The 20,820-nt window shown below is 43.5% G+C and overlaps 1 protein-coding gene across 4 annotated transcripts in view; it reads left to right on the forward strand.

The window, feature by feature from the left end:
* Positions 1-518: 518 nt before the first annotated feature.
* Positions 519-20,820, forward strand: part of Znrf1 (zinc and ring finger 1) — a 96,474-nt gene continuing 76,172 nt past the window's right edge. For all 4 annotated transcript variants that reach the window (XR_013051306.1, XR_013051307.1, XM_076572172.1 and 1 more), the window contains exon 1: positions 519-942. Coding sequence is in view for 2 of the 4 variants with exons in the window: in XM_076572172.1 (XP_076428287.1) it covers positions 519-942 (424 nt within the window). In the remaining 2 variants the exon portion in view is untranslated. The remainder of the gene's footprint in view (positions 943-20,820) is intronic.

Below are 20,820 nucleotides of genomic sequence, written 5' to 3' on the forward strand. Positions count from 1 at the left end.
GCCCCACCGCCGCGAGCCCTCCCGAGGCCTGGAGGAGTCCCGGCCGTCGGCCCCGGTCGTCGAGTCCTGAGACCGGGGACGCGCGCGGCGCCCCGAGCCTCCGCCGCTTCCTGCTGCGGGCGGGCGGGCGGGCAGGCGGGCGGGCGGGCGGCCTCCTCCGGCGCCTCCCTCCCTTCGCTGCGGCTCCTCAGGCTCTCGAGCCCGGGGGCGGCCTGTGGCGCGCGGCGCCCGCTCCGGACCGCGCGTCTTCGGACCTTAAGGAGAACATGCATTCGTCTTGGACTGTTTGAAATTCTTAGTTTGGGGTCCCCGCTCGCTCGCTTTTTTCCGCCCCGCGGATTTTCTGAGGGTTCCCCCCCACCTCTATCTTTTTTTTTTTTTTCATTTTCTCCCCTCGAGGCTCCTTTTGTAAACCTCCCCCCCCCTTTATGTTCGCCCAGCCCTCCACCCGCTTCTGAGTAGTGGGGGAGGAGGGTTCAGGCCTCCAGGTTCCCGCCCCACCGGGGCCCCGGGCGAACATGGGGGGCAAGCAGAGCACGGCGGCCCGCTCTCGGGGCCCCTTCCCGGGGGTCTCTACCGATGACAGCGCCGTGCCCCCGCCGGGAGGAGCGCCCCACTTTGGGCACTACCGGACGGGCGGCGGAGCTATGGGGCTGCGCAGCCGCTCGGTCAGCTCGGTGGCGGGCATGGGCATGGACCCCAGCACGGCCGGAGGGGTGCCCTTTGGCCTCTACACCCCCGCCTCCCGCGGGACCGGCGACTCGGAGAGGGCGCCGGGCGGCGGGGGGTCCACGTCGGACTCCACCTATGCTCACGGCAATGGTTACCAGGAGACAGGCGGCGGTCACCATAGAGACGGGATGCTGTACCTGGGCTCCCGAGCCTCGCTGGCGGATGCTCTACCTCTGCACATCGCACCCAGGTGGTTCAGCTCGCACAGTGGTGAGTCCGCGGGTGACAGAGGCCTTAAAGGGTGGAGTGTAAGGGAGGGCGCGCCGGGGCGCCCCAAACCTCTTCGTGTGCTAAGCTGTGGGTATGAAGCTAACTCCTGCCTTTCCCTTGGTCCCTCCTGTGCCAGAGGGTGAATAAGATCAAGTGGTTTAACTACTGCCTAGGGAAAAAGCTGTCTACCAGGCTGCGGGGCCGGGCGTTTTAGGACTACAGGCATGTGTTCACTTGTGGATGGCAGAGTGAAACCTGCCCATTGAAGTCCCATTTATTAGCATCGTGATCCTCAGAGAAGAGGTCTTCTTGTCTGGCTTACAGTTTGGACTCTTCATTTCTGCCACAGCAGCATGGTGTCTACCTGTCTGGTTAGGGAGGTAGTGTCTCCTAAACAAAGAGTGAAAAAAGAAATAAAACTAAGGGGCAAGTGGTTCTTAGATTAGGGTTCTTACCCTTGCTAGGAAAGGGAGGTGGCTAGTTTTCCCTGCCGGCTGGGTAGCTGTATAAATTGTTTAAAATGGAGCAGGAGGCTGGCTTAGACAGGTGTGGTCTGCTATATGGAAAGCCTTCCCTCTTTGGATTTACAGGACCAGGGTTCTGGTCTCCCATGCTGCATGCAGTAGACTTGGCTCAGTGACTCTCACATCCCTCCATCTTTTTTCTTCTGCTCCATGATAAGTGCCTGATCTTCTCGTGAATCTGCATCTTTTTTTTTTTTTTTTTTTTTTTTTTTTTTAAACAAAGCACCAGCAAGGTGGAGTATTATTGCCCTGCAGTTGGCACATGACTGGGGAGGAGGAAGATTGAAAGAATCTGGATGAATTCATTCTGTGCTCCTCTGGTGACAAGCCAGGAGAAGGCTGGAGGGGGATTTCCCAGGCTCTGGCTTGTAAGGCAGAAAAGGCCTGGCAGTCGCTTCTAGAGGAAAACAGGTCTGTCTGCTTGGCTGTCCTGAGAAGGCAAGGCAGGCTTCTGGAAAATTGGTCCAAGGGGTGTGAGACTGCTGTTTGCTAATTAGCAGTTGAAGTGAAGAAGTAACATTCAGACTCCTTTGGGTGAGTTGGGAAATTGTAGATACTGTGTAGGAGAAAGCATTCTCCTCTCTTTAGGGTACATTATGAAAGATTTACCTGTGGGATTACTCTTGTAGCTATTTCAAAACAGTAGGTTTTAGGGGGTTATCTCCTTTTTTTCATCCTTTTGGTCAAGTCCATAATCTTAAATTTTTGATATAACTTTGGTAGGGGTATAGTGACGAGTTTAGAGTCTCTCTGACTGTAATTAAACTGTTGGAAATCAAATACAAGGCATGTCTGCCTTCGGTACCCTTTAGGCATTTGGTTTGTGTTAGGCATCTTGGAATTAATAATCTTCCTATTTAGTTTGAGTCCAGAAGGAGTCCACTGTATTTGTGAGACTATTGTGATTACGCTTTTAAAACTGAAAATAGTGTAAATAGGTTCTCTGAAGTCACAGAGTGATTTTTGAGTGTGGCAAACAACTAACTTTATAAAGTCTTGTATGGAGAAGTGAGAAAATCTTACCTTTTGGGCAAGATTTCTTAAGTCTGTCTCTTACTAGAAACTTCTTTATCCTTGTTCCATCGCCAGGTTCCCTGATAAAGTTAGGCGCGTACAACTGAATTCCAAATTTTCACACTCTTTAGCTGTGAAGCCTTAGATTTCTCCCCCATCACACCCCCATTCAGGCCTGAGAGTAGGGAGCACAACAATAGGAATACAAGAAAAGCTGGAGATATTGATCTTTTCGGTGTCTCGAAAGTGTGTGTGGCAGGCTCTTGTTAACATTATAGGTAATACATTTATTTATTTGTTTGTTTTTAGTATATAGGATCATTCTGTCCTTTTGCAAGACTTTGAGCCCATTGAATGCCCCCCAGGGCATCCTGCAGTTCACCTCAAACTGCCTCCATAAATTCCCAGATGCCTTTTGCTGGGGTGGGTGTACCAGCCTGACCGAGAACCACTGTTTAAAGGGATTGGTTCTTTTGTACAAATAAAGTAATTAGCTTTTCCTGTACTTTTCACTTGAGGTGAGGGCTCATTTGCATCAGTGGCTCTGTCTCCTGGAACAGGCCATGGAATTTTCTGGGGCATCCTTTTCTCTCTTGTTCATGGCTGCAAGAAGAGAAGCCCTTTCTACTTTGGAGCCTTTGAGTTAGGTCTGAGCATCTTTTGCTCTTGAGTGGTAAGATTCCAGCGGTAGGGCTTTCGAGCTTGATTCACCAGATGCCTGGAAACTGATACAGTGTCATTACTTGTGTTTTCAAGGTGCTTTGGGGACTCCTCAGAGCGCAGAAAGCCGTCATTAGTGAAACAAGTCAAGGCTGTGGGCTTATGCTGTGTCTGGAAGTAGACTACTGAAGGGTTCCAGTCTTAGGTCCTCTTCTGAGTAGCTTTGACCTTGGACAAGACACAGCACCTTACTCTAGGCTGATCTTTGTTATTTTAAAAATAGATGTGGTAATCCTCAGTGGTGGCAGCTTGTAATGGTTGTTCTCCAAAACCCTATGAGAGGATATACTGCAATCACATTTGTCTTCCATGTTCCTGTGCCTTCCTCATGCTGTGACCCTTGAACATCTTGAGTTCTTTATGACAGAAATGTTTGTTCTTTCATTCTTCACATAGATAGCTCCTATGGACCCCTTAGGGCTCAACAGAAATTTCTCCTCAGAGGCCACTCTTAACATCTGGCCCTACCTGTGATTGTTTTCAATCATTTGTGCTAATCTTAATGGTTTTTGTTTTTATTTTTTTAGCATGTTTTATAAGCATTTATCGGCTTACTTATTTTTTCTTGTAGTTTGATTAAGTTCTCAGCTCTGTGAGACCAGAATGACCTTTGATTACTGCTGTAAGTCTTATACTGTGCCTGGCACAGGTATTTGCTGAATGAAAAAATGTGAATGGTTTATGTCCATCATCTCTGTCATCACTGTAACTCTACTCCCAGTTTGCAGGCGAGGTGAGGAACCCAGACAGCTGGCTGGTAGGTAGCAGAGGTAGGACTGGAATGCTAGCCTGACAGCACCAGAACCCTGGCTCTTTTTATTTAGTACTTTGTTTGGTTATTGTTTGTTTGTTTTGAGACAAGGTCTTAATATTTGACCCTGACCGGCCTCAAACTTATATAATACAGGTTGGTTTTGAACTTTTAATCCTTTTGCCTTCACCTGAATTGTTTCAGTTATAAGCATATGTTGCTTATGTCCAGCTGTGCTCTAAGACATCACTCTGGCCTCTCTCATCTGTAACTTAAGGAAGTAGTACCCTGGAAACTTACTAGCCAGTAAGTAGAAAGGCTAGGCTCATGATATGCCTGACTTAGAACCTTGAGCAGACCAGTCAAGTAGTCCCTGGTTTACCATATGTTCATCTGTAGATATCTGTCCTCCAGCAGAGTCCTTGTTGAGGGTCTTGTGTGACAGTATACACAAAAACAAAAGCCAAAGGAAATCCAAATGGAACATGGTGGTGTCTTAGAGACAATGGTGTTGTTCTGTGCCTGCTCTGTCTCCTTAGAACTTGATGGGCGGAGAGGTCTACATGTATGGGAACATAGGCCCCGGATGGAGGCTGGTGCTGTCTGGAGTCTGACCTACATCCAGTTCTCCCATAAATACTGCTGAGGAAAACCGCCTCGGAGAAGCAGTTACAGCCCTTTCCTTTCACTGTTCAGCTGCTGGTTTTGTTCTGAGGCGATTCTACAGCTTTTGGTTTTCTGATGCTACTCTGGAGGTCTTTCTTTTTTGTAGTAGTTCTGTTAACCTTGGAATAGGGGTTTCCAAATATGGAGAGAAAACATGAAATATCCATCATGTTAGGAGATGTTGTTATTTTCTGAGTTCTGCTGGAAAATGGCTGGCTATTGAGGGGTTTGGTCTGGCTTCTTAGTAATGTATATGTATATTCAAAAAATCTGAATTTATTCTGTATTTTCACTAAACCAACTGAGGCTGAGATGGAATGACTTTGCTAAGTGTCTGAATATGCTAGCAGGGTATCTTCTAAGTTCTATTTTGCTGTCACACTAGGATTTTCAAAAGGTTTAATTTTTTTCCTATTCTTAAATAATGAGGGACAGTTGCCAACTCTTAGGAGTGGATCAGAAAACCTTTGTGTCTCACTGTAGGTATGCTGGAGGTAATGGGCCTTTGTGAGCTTTCTGAAGAAGCAAAAGCATTCTGTGGTCCCCAAAGAGCTAGATCCATCCCCTGCCCAGCTTTGCAAGAACATTCTAACCTTAATGAAGACTTTGTTTTTAATGCAGGATTTTTGGCTTTTTATTACCATGAGGGGCTTATTTTCCACGCTTCCTTCAGGCAAAGATAATTTCCTAAGAGTCTTAGTTAACTATTCCTCACAAGATCTGAAAGGCATTGCAAGCAACAGTGGTTAAATTCTTAACATGGATGCTTTATGGATGTGTATATTTTTATATTACACAGACTCATCGCCAACTATGTCACAAGGAATACTGTGAGCCAGGGCATCCTTAACCAAAGAAAGAGTGCTAGCTCCATTCTTGAGAAAGAACATGCTGTGTATTCTACAAATGTGATGATATTCCATCTGAGCTCAATGGGCACTGAACTCAAGTTTTAGAATACCCAGTTATAGGCAGTAAGGTGGCTGAGCAGATAAGGGCACCTTGCCACCAAGCTGATGATCTGAGCTCAATCCCCAGAACGCACAAAGGTGGAAGGAGAGAACCAACTCTCCTAAACTGTCCTCTGACCTCCACATGTTCACATACAAACGTACACACATACATGCACACAAATAAAGTAAAAACTTGTGACACTTTAATTTGGCAGGAAAGACCTCATAGGGAACCAGTGTTGACTTAGATGGATATTGGTCCTGCTCTTCTTAAGCCTTAAGTTAGGTTAACCACAATAGGTCTCTGAAGTTGTGGTACTCGATCGAATCTTGAAGTTAGCCCCAAACCTGAATGCTAACTTTAGTTTCTAGAATGATAGGTTATGATTTTTATACATTTTCCCCCTCAAGTTTACTGTGGCCCAGTCGAAATCAAATGGTTGGGTCTTAGCAGTCCCTTCCCCCACTTTTGGTTTTTTCAAAACAGGGTTTCTCTGTGTATCCCTGGCTGTCTGGTATCTCATTCTGTAGACCAGGCTGGCCTTGAACTCAGACCCACCTGCCTCTGCCTCCCAAGTGCTAGGACTAAAAGTGTGTGCCACCACTGTCTGGCAGGTTCTTAGCATCTTAACATTATAGGCTTAAGTACTAGAAGAGGCTTATCAGAGACCTAGCAGTTTGTACTTTTTTAAGTTCTCATAAGAACCAGGTTTAGTGCTGTGGTGGTGGTGCATGCCTTTAATCCCAGTACTTGGGGGGCAGAGGCTGGTGATCTGTGAGTTCAAGGCTAGCCTGGTCTATAGAGTGAGTTTCATGACGGCCAGGGCTACACAGAGAAACCAAGGTGGGGTTGGGGGAGAGAGAACCAAGTTTATCTTTGTATCCAGAGTTGGGTTCCTGTCTCTGGTGTGCTGTTTGGATAAGGAGTAAAGACCAATGATCAAGTAGGAAGTTGATAAGGAACCAAATTTCATCTTAAATCAGCAGCGGGAACAGTTTCTGAACTGATAGCAAGTTTACTTTGAGATATCCCTGGCTTGGAAGGCAAGCGAAAGGGTGAAGTCACAATATCATGTGACTCAAGGTGAGGTGAGGCATGATGAGAATTTATAGTGTACTCTCTGACATATAACAAGAATTAAACTGGGCGGTGGTGGTGCACGCCTTTAATCCCAGCACTGGGAGGCAGAGGCAGGCGCATCTTTGTGAGTTCAAGGCCAGCCTGGTCTACAGAGCGAGATCCAGGAAAGGCACAAAGCTACACAGAGAAACCCTGTCTGGAACTGCCCCCCCCCCCAAAAAAAAAAAAATTGAACAGATACATACAGGAGCTCTCCTGATAACTGTGAATGACTCCAGAGTATTCCTAAATTTGACTGGGCCTGGTGTTCTCTGTGGAGCCTCAGGACAATGCAGATGACTGGACCCCAATCCTAGAGTTTAGTAGAGCTGAGGAGAATTTGTAACATTCTGAGAATGTAGTTAGTGTAGCATCTACTCAGCTCTGTCATGGATTTCATTTTCCCTTCTGAAACAGAAAGAACTTGGTCTTTTTTGGGTGTGTTCATTAGCATTGTTTTTTGATATTTCTAAACTAGTTAGATATTTTCTAGACAGGATCCATACAAGTATTTTTCACCAGCAAGAGCATTCTTCATAATTTTTTTTTCCCCACATGGAGCTAAGCATTTGTCTCCTACATAAAGGCCTAAGCCAGTCTGCCATGGTCTTGAGAACAGACAGTAATTAGCAGCGTCCTCCTGTGTGTGCCTCCCCCTCCTTTTCCTGTAAGGCCCAGTCCCCGTGGGCTGTCGGTACCACTGAAGGGCCGGCCTACTGAGTTGTGGCCTCTCACATACAGGCCCAGCCCAGAGCTGCAGAGGTCAAGAGCTAGGACAAATGACACTAAAGTGGATACATTACCCAGTTTCTTCCATATTCCCCTCCCTGTCTCAAAGCAGGAGACCTGCCTGTGCAGAAACTGGTTGCACTAAGACATTCATTTAGTCAATTGATAATTATTGAGTACCTGCCGTATACCAGGAAGGTAGGTGCCGGGAACATCTTTTTTTTTGTTTTGTTTTGTTTTGTTTTGTTTTGTTTTTCGAGACAGGGTTTCTCTGTGTAGTTTTGTGCCTTTCCTGGAACTCACTTGGTAGCCCAGGCTGGCCTCGGACTCACAGAGATCCGCCTGTCTCTGCCTCCTGAGTGCTGGGATTAAAGGCATGCGCCACCACCACCCGGCTTGCCGGGAACATCTTAAAGATTAACATTCTTTTCAAGAATCTTTGCTTTTTTACTCCCCCGCCCCACCCCCACCCCCCCAGACAGGATTTCTCTGTGTAGCCCTAGGCTGTCCTGGAACTCACTCTGTAGACCAGGCTGACCTCAAACTCAGAGATCCGCCTGTCTCTACCTCCCTAGCGCTGGGATTAAAGCCTTTCTTTCTTTTTAAGAGTCTCTTCTCCTCAAGCTTTAGGTTTTATCTTCTTGATCGGCTCTCTGGTGTGTAAACACACTCAGGTGTGTGAGGCTGCTGTACAGGTGTTTCTTCTGAACTCTTCAGTGACTGTCCATTTTCTAAACCCTATTTCTGGGCTGGGCAGGTGATCTTTGTGTTTCTAGCAGACTAAGAAATGTCTCAAGTGACCTAGTACCAGGGCTCTCTTGTCTTCTCAAAGAGAACATCTAAAGAAGGGCTATTTTTTAGAATTGTCATTTTATCCTTGGACTTCAGTATCTTTGTTATGCCTTTGTTTTCTGGTTACTGAACACTAGAAGCATGGTTTACCACTTTTCTATGTCTGTCTTCGTTAAGGGAAGTTCCCCTTGGTCTGCTAAGTGTAGGTTTCTGAGCTCCATGGTGTCGATACTCCAGTGCCCCCTACCCCCATTGCTTTAGACTGAGGTAAAATACATATAATAACATTTGCCGTCTTCACCTTTTTTGGTTTTTCAAGACAGGGTTTCTCTGTGTAGCCCTGACTGTCCTAGAACTCACTCTGTAGAGCAGGCTGGCCTCGAACTCACAGAGAGCCCCCTGCCTCTGCCTCCCGGTGCTGAGGTTAAAGGTGCAGCTGAGTGGAGCGGTAAGGACTGCAGTAAGGGACTGTCAATGTTTGTCTGTGACTGTGGTTTCACTTAGCTAATGCCCTTACCTTCAGCCACGTTGTATCTCCTGTCAGAGTTTCCTTCCATTTCAGGGTTGAACATTACCTACCACACAACGTGTGTTACAAAGTGTATAATACAGAATGTATGCCACATTTTGCTTCTCTGTGCATTTGTCACTGACACACGGATTGCGTCCATGTTGTTGTGGCTGATACTGTTGGGAATGTACAAATTTAGACCCTAATTTTGCACCACCACCACCACCACCACTCCAGTGACGGGGATGTTTCTAGGCTCTAAACCACTGAGCCATATCCCCAATTTTTTCTTATATACCCAGGAGTAAAATTGCTGGATTGTATTTTCTATTTTTTTGAGATAGTGCCTCATGTAGTTCAAACTGACAAACTCACTGTGGAGCTGAGGATAAATGTGAACATCTGACCCCCTGCCTCCAGCTCGAGTGCCAGGATTACCTGCCCGGTTTGTTTGGTGCTGGTGATTGAACTTGGCGTCATACATTGAAGGCAAACACGACCAAGTGGAACCATGTCCCCAGCCCCTCTGTTTTGGAACCATTGTCCCCTTTCTCTCGGGTCTTGGCTGTATTGCTGGGGGATGTTCTGGAATTCACTGTGGAGACCCTGCTGGCTTAAACTCAGAGATCTGCTTGCCTCTGCCTCCTGAGTGCTGGGATTATAGGCATGGAATCACTTTTTTTTTTGGATAATAGCTAACCTAATGAGTGTGATGTTGTAGTTTACACTTCTGTCATATGATTGATGAGTTTTTTTTCCTAGTCATTCGTGCATCTTTGTAGAAATATGTGTTCCTGTCATTTGCCTATGTAATTTTTTTTTCATTTCATGTATATGGGTGTGTTCCCCCCCCTCCCCCCAATATCTATGCACTACATTTGTGCTTGCTACTTTTGGATTCCAGTCTCCCAGAACTGGAGTTACAGAAGGTTGTGAGCTGCCAGGTGGGTTCTGGGAATTGAACCTGGGTCCTCTGGAAGAGCAGCTAGTGCTCTTAACCACTGAGCCATCTCTCCAGCCCCTCCTCTGTCTATTTTCGAATCAGGTTAGGTTTTTTTGTTTTGTTTTGTTTTTTGGTTGATTTTTCGAGACAGGGTTTGTGTGTAACAGCCCTAGCTGTCCTGTAACTAGCTCTGTAGACCAGGCTGGCCTTGTGCTTGCAGAGATCTGCCTGCCTCTGCCTCCCAAGCAGAGAATTAAAGGCGTGCGCCGCCACCGCTTGACTGTTTTTTCTTTTATCCTCATTTTTAATGTTGTTTTCAGTAATTTACTAAAGCCTTGTATGATAGCCAACAGCAGTGACTGTTATTCCCAAGAATAACTAATAAACCTTTATTACTTTTTGCACAAAAAGAAGAATTTAAAAGGTTCATGTTGAGATGATTTTTTTTTCTTTTTGTTTTATTGAGAAACTATGACAACTGGCTGTTAGATAATGCCTTAATTTCTGAGAGGCTACTTGGTGAAATAAATGTTGCCGTGAGCGTGTGTGCACGTGCGCTTTGTCATCTTGATCTTGTTGAATTAGACTCATAATATGGCCCCAAAGTTCTTGTTTGTAGTACCCTTCCCTCTATAAAATATGATTAAAACATGCTTCACAAACAGCTGTTCTAAAATTACTCACTTCCATATTGTGTTACTGTATATCTTCTAAGGTCAAAGGTGACTTCTTAGCATGTGGGAGAAGCAGAGCTACTCAGATGATTTGGGACAGAGCTAGAAAGTCCCACAACCCCAAGCCTGTGTGGTCAATTTGCCCACAGTTCTGAGCTCTTTGGAGACATTTTTGTTTGTTTCCATCTCCAGTAACTTTTTTCCTTTAGAGAAGAGCTAGTTAGGATTCGTTTATCCTGATACTCCCCCGAGGCCGGGAAATTCTACAGGAACTTAAAGGAACCCTTGGGATTCCACACTAACAAATTAGTTTTGTGAAATACTGTTTATTCTGTTTATTTACACCCTCAAAGATATAATACCACTTATACTAGCTAGAAGGTTTTCTAAAACACCAGTCACTGCTGTAACAACCATCCCCAAATTCCCATGCAAACCATCGATTATTGGATTGACTCAAATCTGGTCAAATAGGGCTGAAACTTCTATACCATTGTAACCAGATGCCCTGGAGAGCTGTAGGTAAGTCTTAAGACTTGTGGTGAGGGCTGGCTTGCAAGCTAACTGCCTTCCATCTTAATGTCTGACAGGCCCAGTTATATGAGCCGAGTTTAATCAGTCCTACCTGTTCTTTCAATCTGAAGGCCAAATGCAGCACAAAAAGCTAAGTGAATATAAACATCTCCTGTGTTTGGGTATAGGACTCTCCAGTGAAGTGGCAGACCTATGAAAAATACTATTATGAGCTGTTCTATTTTGCTGTGGCTTTGGAAAACCTTTGGATTTCTTTACTGAAATTTGTTTAGGGAAAAAAATCTTTTTAATGAAACAGTGTGAGTCACAAAGCAGCCACCCCTTCTTATAATAGCATTTCTCACCAGAGGAATTTTTGGTAGCTGCTGGGGGGAGGGATGTGAGTAGGTTGTGGATGATACATCCCTTGGTAGAACATAGCCAAAGGCTGCTACATGACAGCTCTGGTGCTTTCCTTGCTGACACCAAGCTCTGAATTCAAAATGCAGGACAGCAGAACAGAACAGAGAAACTTGGGTTAGTGAATGGATAACAGCAGCATGAACAATGAGATTGGAGCCTCGACATTGTAAATCAGTTCAAATCCCATTGCAGTGTAAAAGGATCATGCAACAGGCCTGCAGTCAGAGTCCCGATCCATACAGAGCAGAATATCGGCTTTCTGGGTTAGGGGATGGCAGTGGACCTAATGATGCCCATTTGAGGATCACAGGTAGTTTCTTTCCTTCACTCTCTGCCCATTTCCAGATTGAAATTACAAAGTGGAGGCATCTTCATTCTAAGGGTGGATTTGTAGAATTCGTCTTTGCCCTTAAAACTTTTGGTTCAAAATGGGGTCATATTAAATTAAAATGCTTCTGCATAGTAAGGAAAGTGATTACCAGGCCAGCCTGCTCTATAGAGAGAGAGTTTCAGGACAGCCAGGACAATGCAGAGAAACCCTTTGTTGAAAAAAAAAAAAAAAAAAAGATAGTTTATAGAATGGTAGAAAATCTGCCAGCTATTGATCCAACAAGAGATTAATATCCAGAATATATAAAATCACAGAACAAACAAACAAAAAAACCCCACTTAGCTGGGTTGTAGTGGCCCACACCTTTAATACCAGCACTTGGGGAGTGAGGGGCAGAGTCAGCAGGATCTCTGAGTTGGAGACCAGACTGGTCTACAGAGCGAGTTCTAGGACAGCCAGGACTACACTGAGAAAGCCTGTCTCGAAAAATCAACAAAACAAAACAAAATAGAATTTAGAATAGGGCTGGAGAGGTGTCTTAATGATCAGGAGCATTTTCTGCTCTTTTAGAGGACCCAGGTTCTATTCCTATAGCATCCTCATGCTGTCTGTCTTACAACTGTGTAACTCCCAACTCCATGGTGTTCCAATGCCCTCTTCTGGCCTGTGAGTGCTGCATGCATATGCTGCACAGATGTACATAGAATCAAAACTTACATTAAGAAGAAAATTTAGAATAAGATACCAGTATTCAAAAGCACTTGCCCTACACCTGTCTCCAAACCCAAGATTAAGTTTGAAGGTTTTTGGGGGGTTGTATTTGTTTGGAGCTAGGGCCTCATGTATTCCAGTCTAGCCTTCCCCTCATTATATAGCTACAGTTGACTTTCAACTTCTGATTCTCCTGCCTCTGCCTCCCTACTGCTGGGATAGCAGACATGAATAACTTCTTGGGTTATGTGGCCCTGGGGATTGAACTTAAGGCTTCATGCATGCTGGCAAGCATTCTGTTTATTGAGCTAACCCCCATTACTTATTTTAGAGACAATAAAGTCTTGCTTATACTGGCCTATAACTTTGAAACCCATGCTGGCCTCAAACTAGCAATCCTCCTGACTCAGCTTCCTCCTGTTGGGTTTATAGATAAGAACCACCACAGCTATCTCTTGAGTCTTAGTTCTAACTGTCATCTTCTTCATTGACTCACAGTTCCACAGGCCTCATTTCCGAACCACGGCTTTATGTAAGATGTAGACACAGGAAAATCTGACAAGTTTTACAGCTTTTAAGATTTGAAAAGTCATGGCTGACTCCTTTTTGTGTTTTTCTGACTTTGTACTTTTTTCCCCCCCACAAAGCCTCATACCAGTTCTAAGTCTCCAGGGCTCAAAAGGGGGAAACAGGAAATCCATATTTGATGCCTGAGAACCAGCAACAACTAATAGAGAAAGGGCACCAGTCCTTGGAGGGAGAGTTCTGGGCCTGGGGTGACCTGTATCCGTTCCTATACAACTTAGGTTGTGTAGTAGAAACTCAACTTTTCTGTGATGTCATCATTATAAAGTAGCTTTCTGTCTGAGGAGCAAAACACTCAAGGAAAGGGGTGTTCTATCTAGCAGTAGGAGTCACTCTCCTGTTTCTCTTACTTGGAGACTTGCTGGATGCTTATCTTCGGATCCCAGCTGCAGCCTGAAGCCCTTCCTCTTTCCTCCCCTTTCCTCTTAGTAATGAACTCTCAAGATTTTAGTCTTGTGGTTGGTGAATGGGTAAGTCAGATGGTCGGTGCTGTTTCGGTTCTTGTTTTACTTGTACATTTCAGGAAATCAGATAGTGCTGTGACTGAATAGGGTCTCTTCGGTGCCTAAATGTTTTCAAACTAGGAACCATTTCAGGAATTCAAAAGTAATATACTTAATAGGCAAATGATAATTAAAACATAGACATAATTGTGTATGTCCTTTCCATTCTCATTTTATCCATTCCTCCTCAACAATAACCATTGCCCTGACTGTGGTGTTTATCCTGATATATATGTGTAAGTGTATAATATATATCATATACATATATGTCATCTATGTATGCATGTATGTGTATATATGTTATTTTAGCTGCTTACATTTGTCCAGAACTGTATTTATTGTACTTGTTAATTTTTTATACTTTGCATAGACTGCATCCTAATGTCGAAATGTGTGTGTGTGTGTGTATAACAAAACAGATTTGCAGTGTATAACTTGGTTTAACTTGCTACCACAGTAGTTCACTTCCATTTCCATACTATTGGATGACTTTACATTACCATCTGTTGTTGTTCCCTTCTTAATAAATATTAAAATTGTTTTCACTTGCTTCAAGAATGTTTTCATGTTTCCTTAGCTTTTTTTTTTTTTTTTTTTTTTTTTTTTTTTAAAAACAGTTGTTATGTAGCCTGGGTAGGTCTTGAACTCACTTTGTATAGCTGGCGATGGTCTTGAACCCCTGATCCTTCTGGCTACCCCTCCCAAATGCTAGGATTCAAACATGCCGCCACCACACCTGGCCTCCTTACACTCTAATGAGTTTTTCTAGGGCACAATCTTAGTCATGAATAGCTAGGTCATGGAGGTGTGTATATGTGTATCTTTAGCTCTGAATTAAATAGTACCCAATATATGTCTGGTGTGCTTGTACCAGTTTGTACTCTCCAGATAGCATGCTTTCCTTCCTTTGTGTTTTTGTCTAAAAGTTTAATAGGATTGGGCCTGTGGTGGGTGTAAATGGCATATCATTATTTGTTATTGTATTTGTTATTAATACATTTGATAAAATGTATTTACATATATGTTAATATTGTATATTTAAGCATAATTTTTCAATTGTGAAATACTTGCTCATGTCTTTTTGTAGCACAAATTCTAATTGGTGTTAATAATAAAAACCCAGAGTTAATATAGGGGTAAATGCTGAAAGATGAGAGAGACAAAGGAAAAAGCCACAGCCACTTCTTACCTCCCCTGAATTCTCAGCCTGAAAGGGGGCAAGCTCCTGTCTTCTCCCACCTTTATATTCCTCTCTCGGCCCAGCCATTACTTCCTGTCTCCACCTCCCTAGTGCTGGGATCAAAGGTGTGTGCCACCACTGCCTGGCTCTGTTTCTCTTTTACACTGGATCAGTCTTGCATCTCTCACTCATGTTATTATTAGGTGGCTCACCCTTCCTCTAACACCTCTCTCTCCTTTATTTATAGCATATATATGCACTTGTATTTTTGTTCCATAGTTTTTGTGTGGAGTTTAGAGGACAGCTAGGGTTCCTGGGATTGAACTCAGGTCATCAGGCTTGGTACCAAGCACTGGTTCTTTCTTGTTTTTGCTCTGCTGTCACTTGTAATATAGAAGTATCCTCTATTTGGGTTTATTTCTTTATTCTCTGATTTCATGTGGTTAACTCAATTTTAATATGACTGACTAGTCATATTTTCTTTCATGGCATATGCATTTTGTGTGGTAAATATTTTCTTTCCCTGAAATTTTTGGCTTTCAGGGCTGGAGAGATGGCTCAGAGGTTACGAGCACTGGCTGCTCTTCCAGAGGTCCTGAGTTCAATTCCCAGCAACCACGTGGTGGCTCACAACCATCTGTAGTGAGATCTGGCGCCCTCTCTGGTGTGCCGGCATATATGCAGACAGAACACTGTATCTATAAAAAATAAATCTTTTTTTAAAAATTGGCTTTCATATTTAAAAACTTAATATATGGAGAATTAATTTCTTGTTTGTTGTTTTCTCAGAATTTGATATAGCTCTGGCTATACTCAAACTTGCTACATAGCCAAGGTTGGCTCCTGTCTCCACCTCCCAAGGACTGTTATTATAGGGGTATGCTGCTACTTCCAAATGTTGAGAATGAACAGATTTTTCTCTTTTCATGTGAATAACCGGCTTTCTCAACGTCCTGTTAGCAGTATCAAGGCTTTCCTCTCTGGTTTGTAGAGCCACCTCTGTCCTGTCAAGTCTTTCCAGGCATATTTCTTACTGGCTTGTTCTGTCCCATGGATCAATTTGTCTATCCTTGTGCTGACACTGTCTTGATTACTATAGTTTTTTGTTATTTGTTTGTTTTTGAGACAAAGTCTCTATTATGTATCTTTGGCTGTCCTTGAACTCACTCTGTAGACCAGGCTGGCCTCAGACAGAGATCCACCTGCCTCTGCCTTCTGGGTGCTGGGATTAAAGGTGTGTGTACCACACCTAGCTGTGTGGCAAGGGCAAATCCTTTCCCTTACTGAATTCTTTTTCAGGACTATTGGCTAAGTGAAACTTTGCAGGGTTCCAATAAGGGATCAAGATGGGAGCAACAAAGTGAAGCCCGAAGTTCCAGGGATCACTGTTTATAGCTGGGATTCTTAGTGGCAGGATGTGTGGTACCCCCGCCCTAATGGGCAGTTTCATGTTTTTCCTCTGCTATATTGCACAAACAACATCTCCCTGTGTCTTTATATCACAGAGAGCAGTTTTGAGTGTTTCAGACAACAATAAAAACAAAAACTGCCTGACTATTTTGGGTACTTTTTGATTCCAGACAAATTTTAGGATCTGTTTTATTAATATCAGTGAGCAAAAGGAATTGAACTGTTGAGATTTATATCCTCATCACAGACTCATTTGCCATGTTTTTGTTGTTAATTTTTCACTGGCTTGTTTTTCTGTTTTTGAGTTCCAGGTTTCCTGGACGTATGGCAATCCTTTTACCTTAGCCAAGATTACAGTGGTGTGTCCCATGCCCACTTCATTTGCTGTCTTTATAAACGGATGAGACTGGATTTACAGATAAGAATTGATTTTTTTTTTTTTAAGATTTACTTATTTTATTGTGTGTGTGTGTGTGTGGGTGTTGTACCACATATGTGCCTGGTGCCCATGTAGGCCAAAAGAGGATGTCAGATCTCTCAGAACTGGAGCACACACACAGTTGTTAGCCACCATGTGGATGCTGGGAATTGAACCTAGATCATCTGAAATGCAGACAGTGTTCTTAACTGCTGAGCCATCTCTCCAGCCCCAAGAATATAATTAAAAAAATTTTTTTTTACATATTTTCAATTTATGAAATTATTTTCAGGCCGGGTGGTGGTGGCGCATGCCTTTAATCCCAACACTCAGGAGGCAGAGGCAGGCAGATCTCTTATGAGTTTGAGGCCAGCCTGGTCTACAGAGTGAGATCCAGGAAAGGCGCAAAGCTACACAGAGAAACCCTGTCTCAAAAAACCAAAAAAGAAAAAAAATATCTTCAGAACTTTTACAAACAGATTCACACACCTACTGTTAATATTCTGATCCGCCCCTTGAAATCCTACCCTTGCCTCCGCCCTCCATCTTGATGTAAAAGCCTCATTGGAAGGGAAATCTCCCCTTCCTCTCTTTCTCTTCCACTTTTCTTCCCACAAGTTGCACACCTTCCCCCTCTCCCTCCCTCCCTTTCCTTCCTCTTTCTCTTTCTGTCTCTCTTTCCTATCTCTCTCTTCATCTCTCTATTATAATAAACTCTCCATGTGGATACAGCAGCTGAGTTGTGAGTTACTGGTCGCCATGCCCGAATGGCATGCATCTGCCCAGCCCACCGGGGCATCTGCTGAGCATGTTTCCTGGCATGCCCGGGATACCCTCAGGGGTCCCCCCTCGCAATAATTCATAATACCTACAGCTTTAAAACTCCTTGGATATTACCAGAAAAACAAATAATTGACAAGCATTACGTTCTTGGCTCTGTAAAGCAGCTTAAGATCTTAAACTAGAATTGGCAAGTCTGAAAAGTCCACATTGACCTGCTCCTGGGAAGATGAGTATCATGTGATCTTAAAAGTGACAAGGTCTGAAGGGGTGTTAGGCCTAACACTGAGACCTACTTTAATCAGAATTTTTTGTGTGAACCAAAATAGATATAGCCTCTGCTATGTCTTGGTACTTTGATGCAGTCTGTTGAAAGGCGGCTTTTAAAAAACCCTTTTAGGGGGATGGAGTGATGCTCAGCAGTGAGGAATGCTTGGCTGCACTTGCAGAAGACCTGGGTTCAACTCCCAGTACCCACATGGTGGCTCACAAGTCTGTAGCCCTAGTTGCAGAGAATCCAATGTTCTCTTCTGGCCACTGAGGGCACCATGCATACATGTGGTGCATAGACACACACACACACACACACACACACACAGGCAAAACACATAGACACATAAAATAATTTAAAAACTTTTAAAAAATGATTTATTTTTTATTTTACATGCATTGGTGTTTTGTTTGTATGCATGTCTGAGAGTATCAGATCTCCTGGAGTTGGACTTATAGACAGTTGTGAGCTTCATGTGGGTGCTGGGAATTGAACCTGGGTCCTTTGGAAGAGCAGCCAGTGCTCTTAAACGCTGAGCTGTCTCTCCAGCCCCTTAAATATTTTTGTTTTTTTTTTTAATATATAATTTATTTTATGTGCACTGGTGTTTTGCCTACATGCATGATTGTGTGAAGATGTCATATCTTAGAGTTATAGACAGTTGTGAGCTGCTATGTGGGTGCTGGGATTTGAACCTGGGTCCTCTGGAAGAATATTCAGTGCTTTTTTAAAGACACTATTTTTTTTTTTTTTATGGAGACAGGATCTCACTTTGTAGCTCTCGCCTAGCACTTCCTGGCACTTGCTATATATCCCAGGCTGGCCTTGAACTCAGATCCACCTGCTTCTGCCTCCTAAGTGTAGGGATTAAAAGTACCTACCACACCTAATCCCAGCACTGGGGAGGCAGAGGCAGGCAGATCTCTGTGAGTTCGAGGCCAGCCTGGGCTACCAAGTGAGTTCCAGGAAAGGCGCAAAGCTGCACAGAGAAACCCTGTCTCGAAAAACCAAAACCAAAACAAAACAAGTACCTACCACCAACCCAACCTGGCCATGCGTTTTGTTTCCTGTCTTCCATCAGATAAGCTGGATTGTCTTTATCCTATACTTCCATCTACACCTTTCTCCATTCCCTACCATCTGGAAGCTTTCAGTTCTTTCAGTTGCTCCTCTGAAATTTTTGGCCTGCATACTTCAACGAAATCTAAAGTTAAATCATTATCTCTACTCTCTTCCTAAATAAGAACCCACAGTTTGTGTTACACATTGCTTTGGTTCCGTATTATAATCCACTTTGTTTTCATACGCTAGAATTAGTTATTGCTATTCTTATTTGATACGTCTGCTCACTTGGATTCACCCACCTGCTTACCCTTCCTCTGCCTCCTGTTCTTTCATCTTACTTCATTCTGAGCTACTCTCCCTGTCACCAGAGGTGGCCTGTACAGGTGCTTTGTCATTCTACTGCTAAACTGTTGTTGTTGGTTTTGTTTTTTTTTTTTTTTCCAAATACATTATTTGTCATGACATTGGATAATTTATCTGGGTTTAAAAATAAAGTCTGGGTTTGTAGGTTTTTCTTTTTTTTCTTCTCTCAACAGTTTTACTGCTGTGTTTTGTTTAGTTCCTAAATTGTAGTGGTGAGGTCTCTTTCTAAGCTCTTTGGACTAATCTTTTGTCTGCTGCTCAATTCCCTTTGTTCTTGGTTTTCTTCAAGCTTACTATAATGTGATCCTCACTTGATTTACCTTTATTTGTCCTGTTTGTTGTTTGTACTTGAATATAAGATTTCATAGTCTTCAAAGCACTTAAGAAAGTGCCTTGCATTTATATCTACAATTTTTTTTGTTTTTGCTTTTTGTTTTTTGAGACAGGGTTTCTCTGTGTAGCCCTGGCTGGCCTGAAACTCACTCTGTAGACCAGGCTGGCCTTGAACTCAGAGATCCACCTGTCTCTGCCTCCTAGTACTGGGATTAAAAGTGTGGACCACCACTACCCAGCTCTTTAATTTTCTCATCTCTGCCTTCCCATGACATAGATTGTTTCTTCACCCACTTTTAATTTATAGCTTTATATTTCATTGAACTACATTTTAGGTTCCTTGCAGTACTAAAGGTTATTTACTTCTTGCCTTCAGTTGTATAAAAACAAACAGAAATGAGCAAATCACCTTTTTAATGCGTTTCTTGTTTTCCCTCTTTGAGAAAGTAAGTGGGGTTAGCTGGCTGCTTTCTTTTACCTCCTCTTCCTGCTCAGAACTCCATGAAGCCTTATCACTCTGGCATCATGCTGTTAAGCAAACAAGCACCATGAACACCAGGGCAGGCAGGAAGCTAGAGCCCAGCATGGCTTTGTGCTCCACTCCCAGAGGAAGAGCAGCTCCTGAGTCATGTGGGGAAACCTTACAGCATTGTACCTCTGGGGGCTCACAGCTGTGCAGGAATCTGTTTCTATAGCAACAGAAGGCTTAACTCTTCCTCCGTTCTCAGAATATGCAGAGAAGTGACATGATAAACTTTGAGAGCATTCTGTGCTCTAGGCAAGCTAGATTCATTTTCTCCCTTCTAGACCAATTGTCCAGTACAGTGGCCAGTAGCTACGGGTGGTTATTTAAATTACAATTAATTCAATCTAAAATTCTGTTCCATGATTTTTAGTTTGTTTTTATTTTTGAGACAACATCTTAAGAAATTGCTTTATTAGCCTCGACTGGACCACATTAGATAGTCCAGCTTGGCATTGAATACAAGGCCGTCCTCTTGCCATACCCTCCCAAGTGCTGGGAATATTGTACACCACTGTGCCAGGTTCAGATTCCATTGCTGAGTCACATGAGCTACATTTCCAGGATTTAGCACCTACAGATGGCTAGGGAGTGTCACAATTGGGTGACACACATAAAGAACAGTTCCACAATTGTACAGTTCTGTAGACGGTACTGTAATAAACTCCTCCACAGCATCCTCACAGTCAACTCCTTTGTTAAATGTGTGATTTCAATTGCCCTCCCGGTGCCTAGAGTCTGGAAGGCTCTCTTTTGAGTTACCATCTTTCTGTACCAACTGTATATTAAAAGAATCCGGAGAGGATATTGAGTCTAAAAATGGCTTGTGGTTCATTGATGATCCCAAGCCTGCTCCTTTTACCTATAGTTTGGTATGATGCAAAGAGGAGAAACCAGGTAAATAGAAAGGTCATGTTAAGTAAGCTTTGGGGAGAGTAAAGACTAACTTCTACATTGGCTTATTGGTCTTAATCAGCTGTGATTAAGCTGAGATGGAGAGGACAAGTTTGTGAGATGACTGGAGAAAGCTAACTCATCTTAATGAAAAGTGTGTGTGTGTGTGTGTGTGTGT

The sequence above is a fragment of the Peromyscus maniculatus genome, chromosome 5 (assembly GCF_049852395.1).
Source record: "Peromyscus maniculatus bairdii isolate BWxNUB_F1_BW_parent chromosome 5, HU_Pman_BW_mat_3.1, whole genome shotgun sequence".
NCBI lineage: Eukaryota > Metazoa > Chordata > Mammalia > Rodentia > Cricetidae > Peromyscus > Peromyscus maniculatus.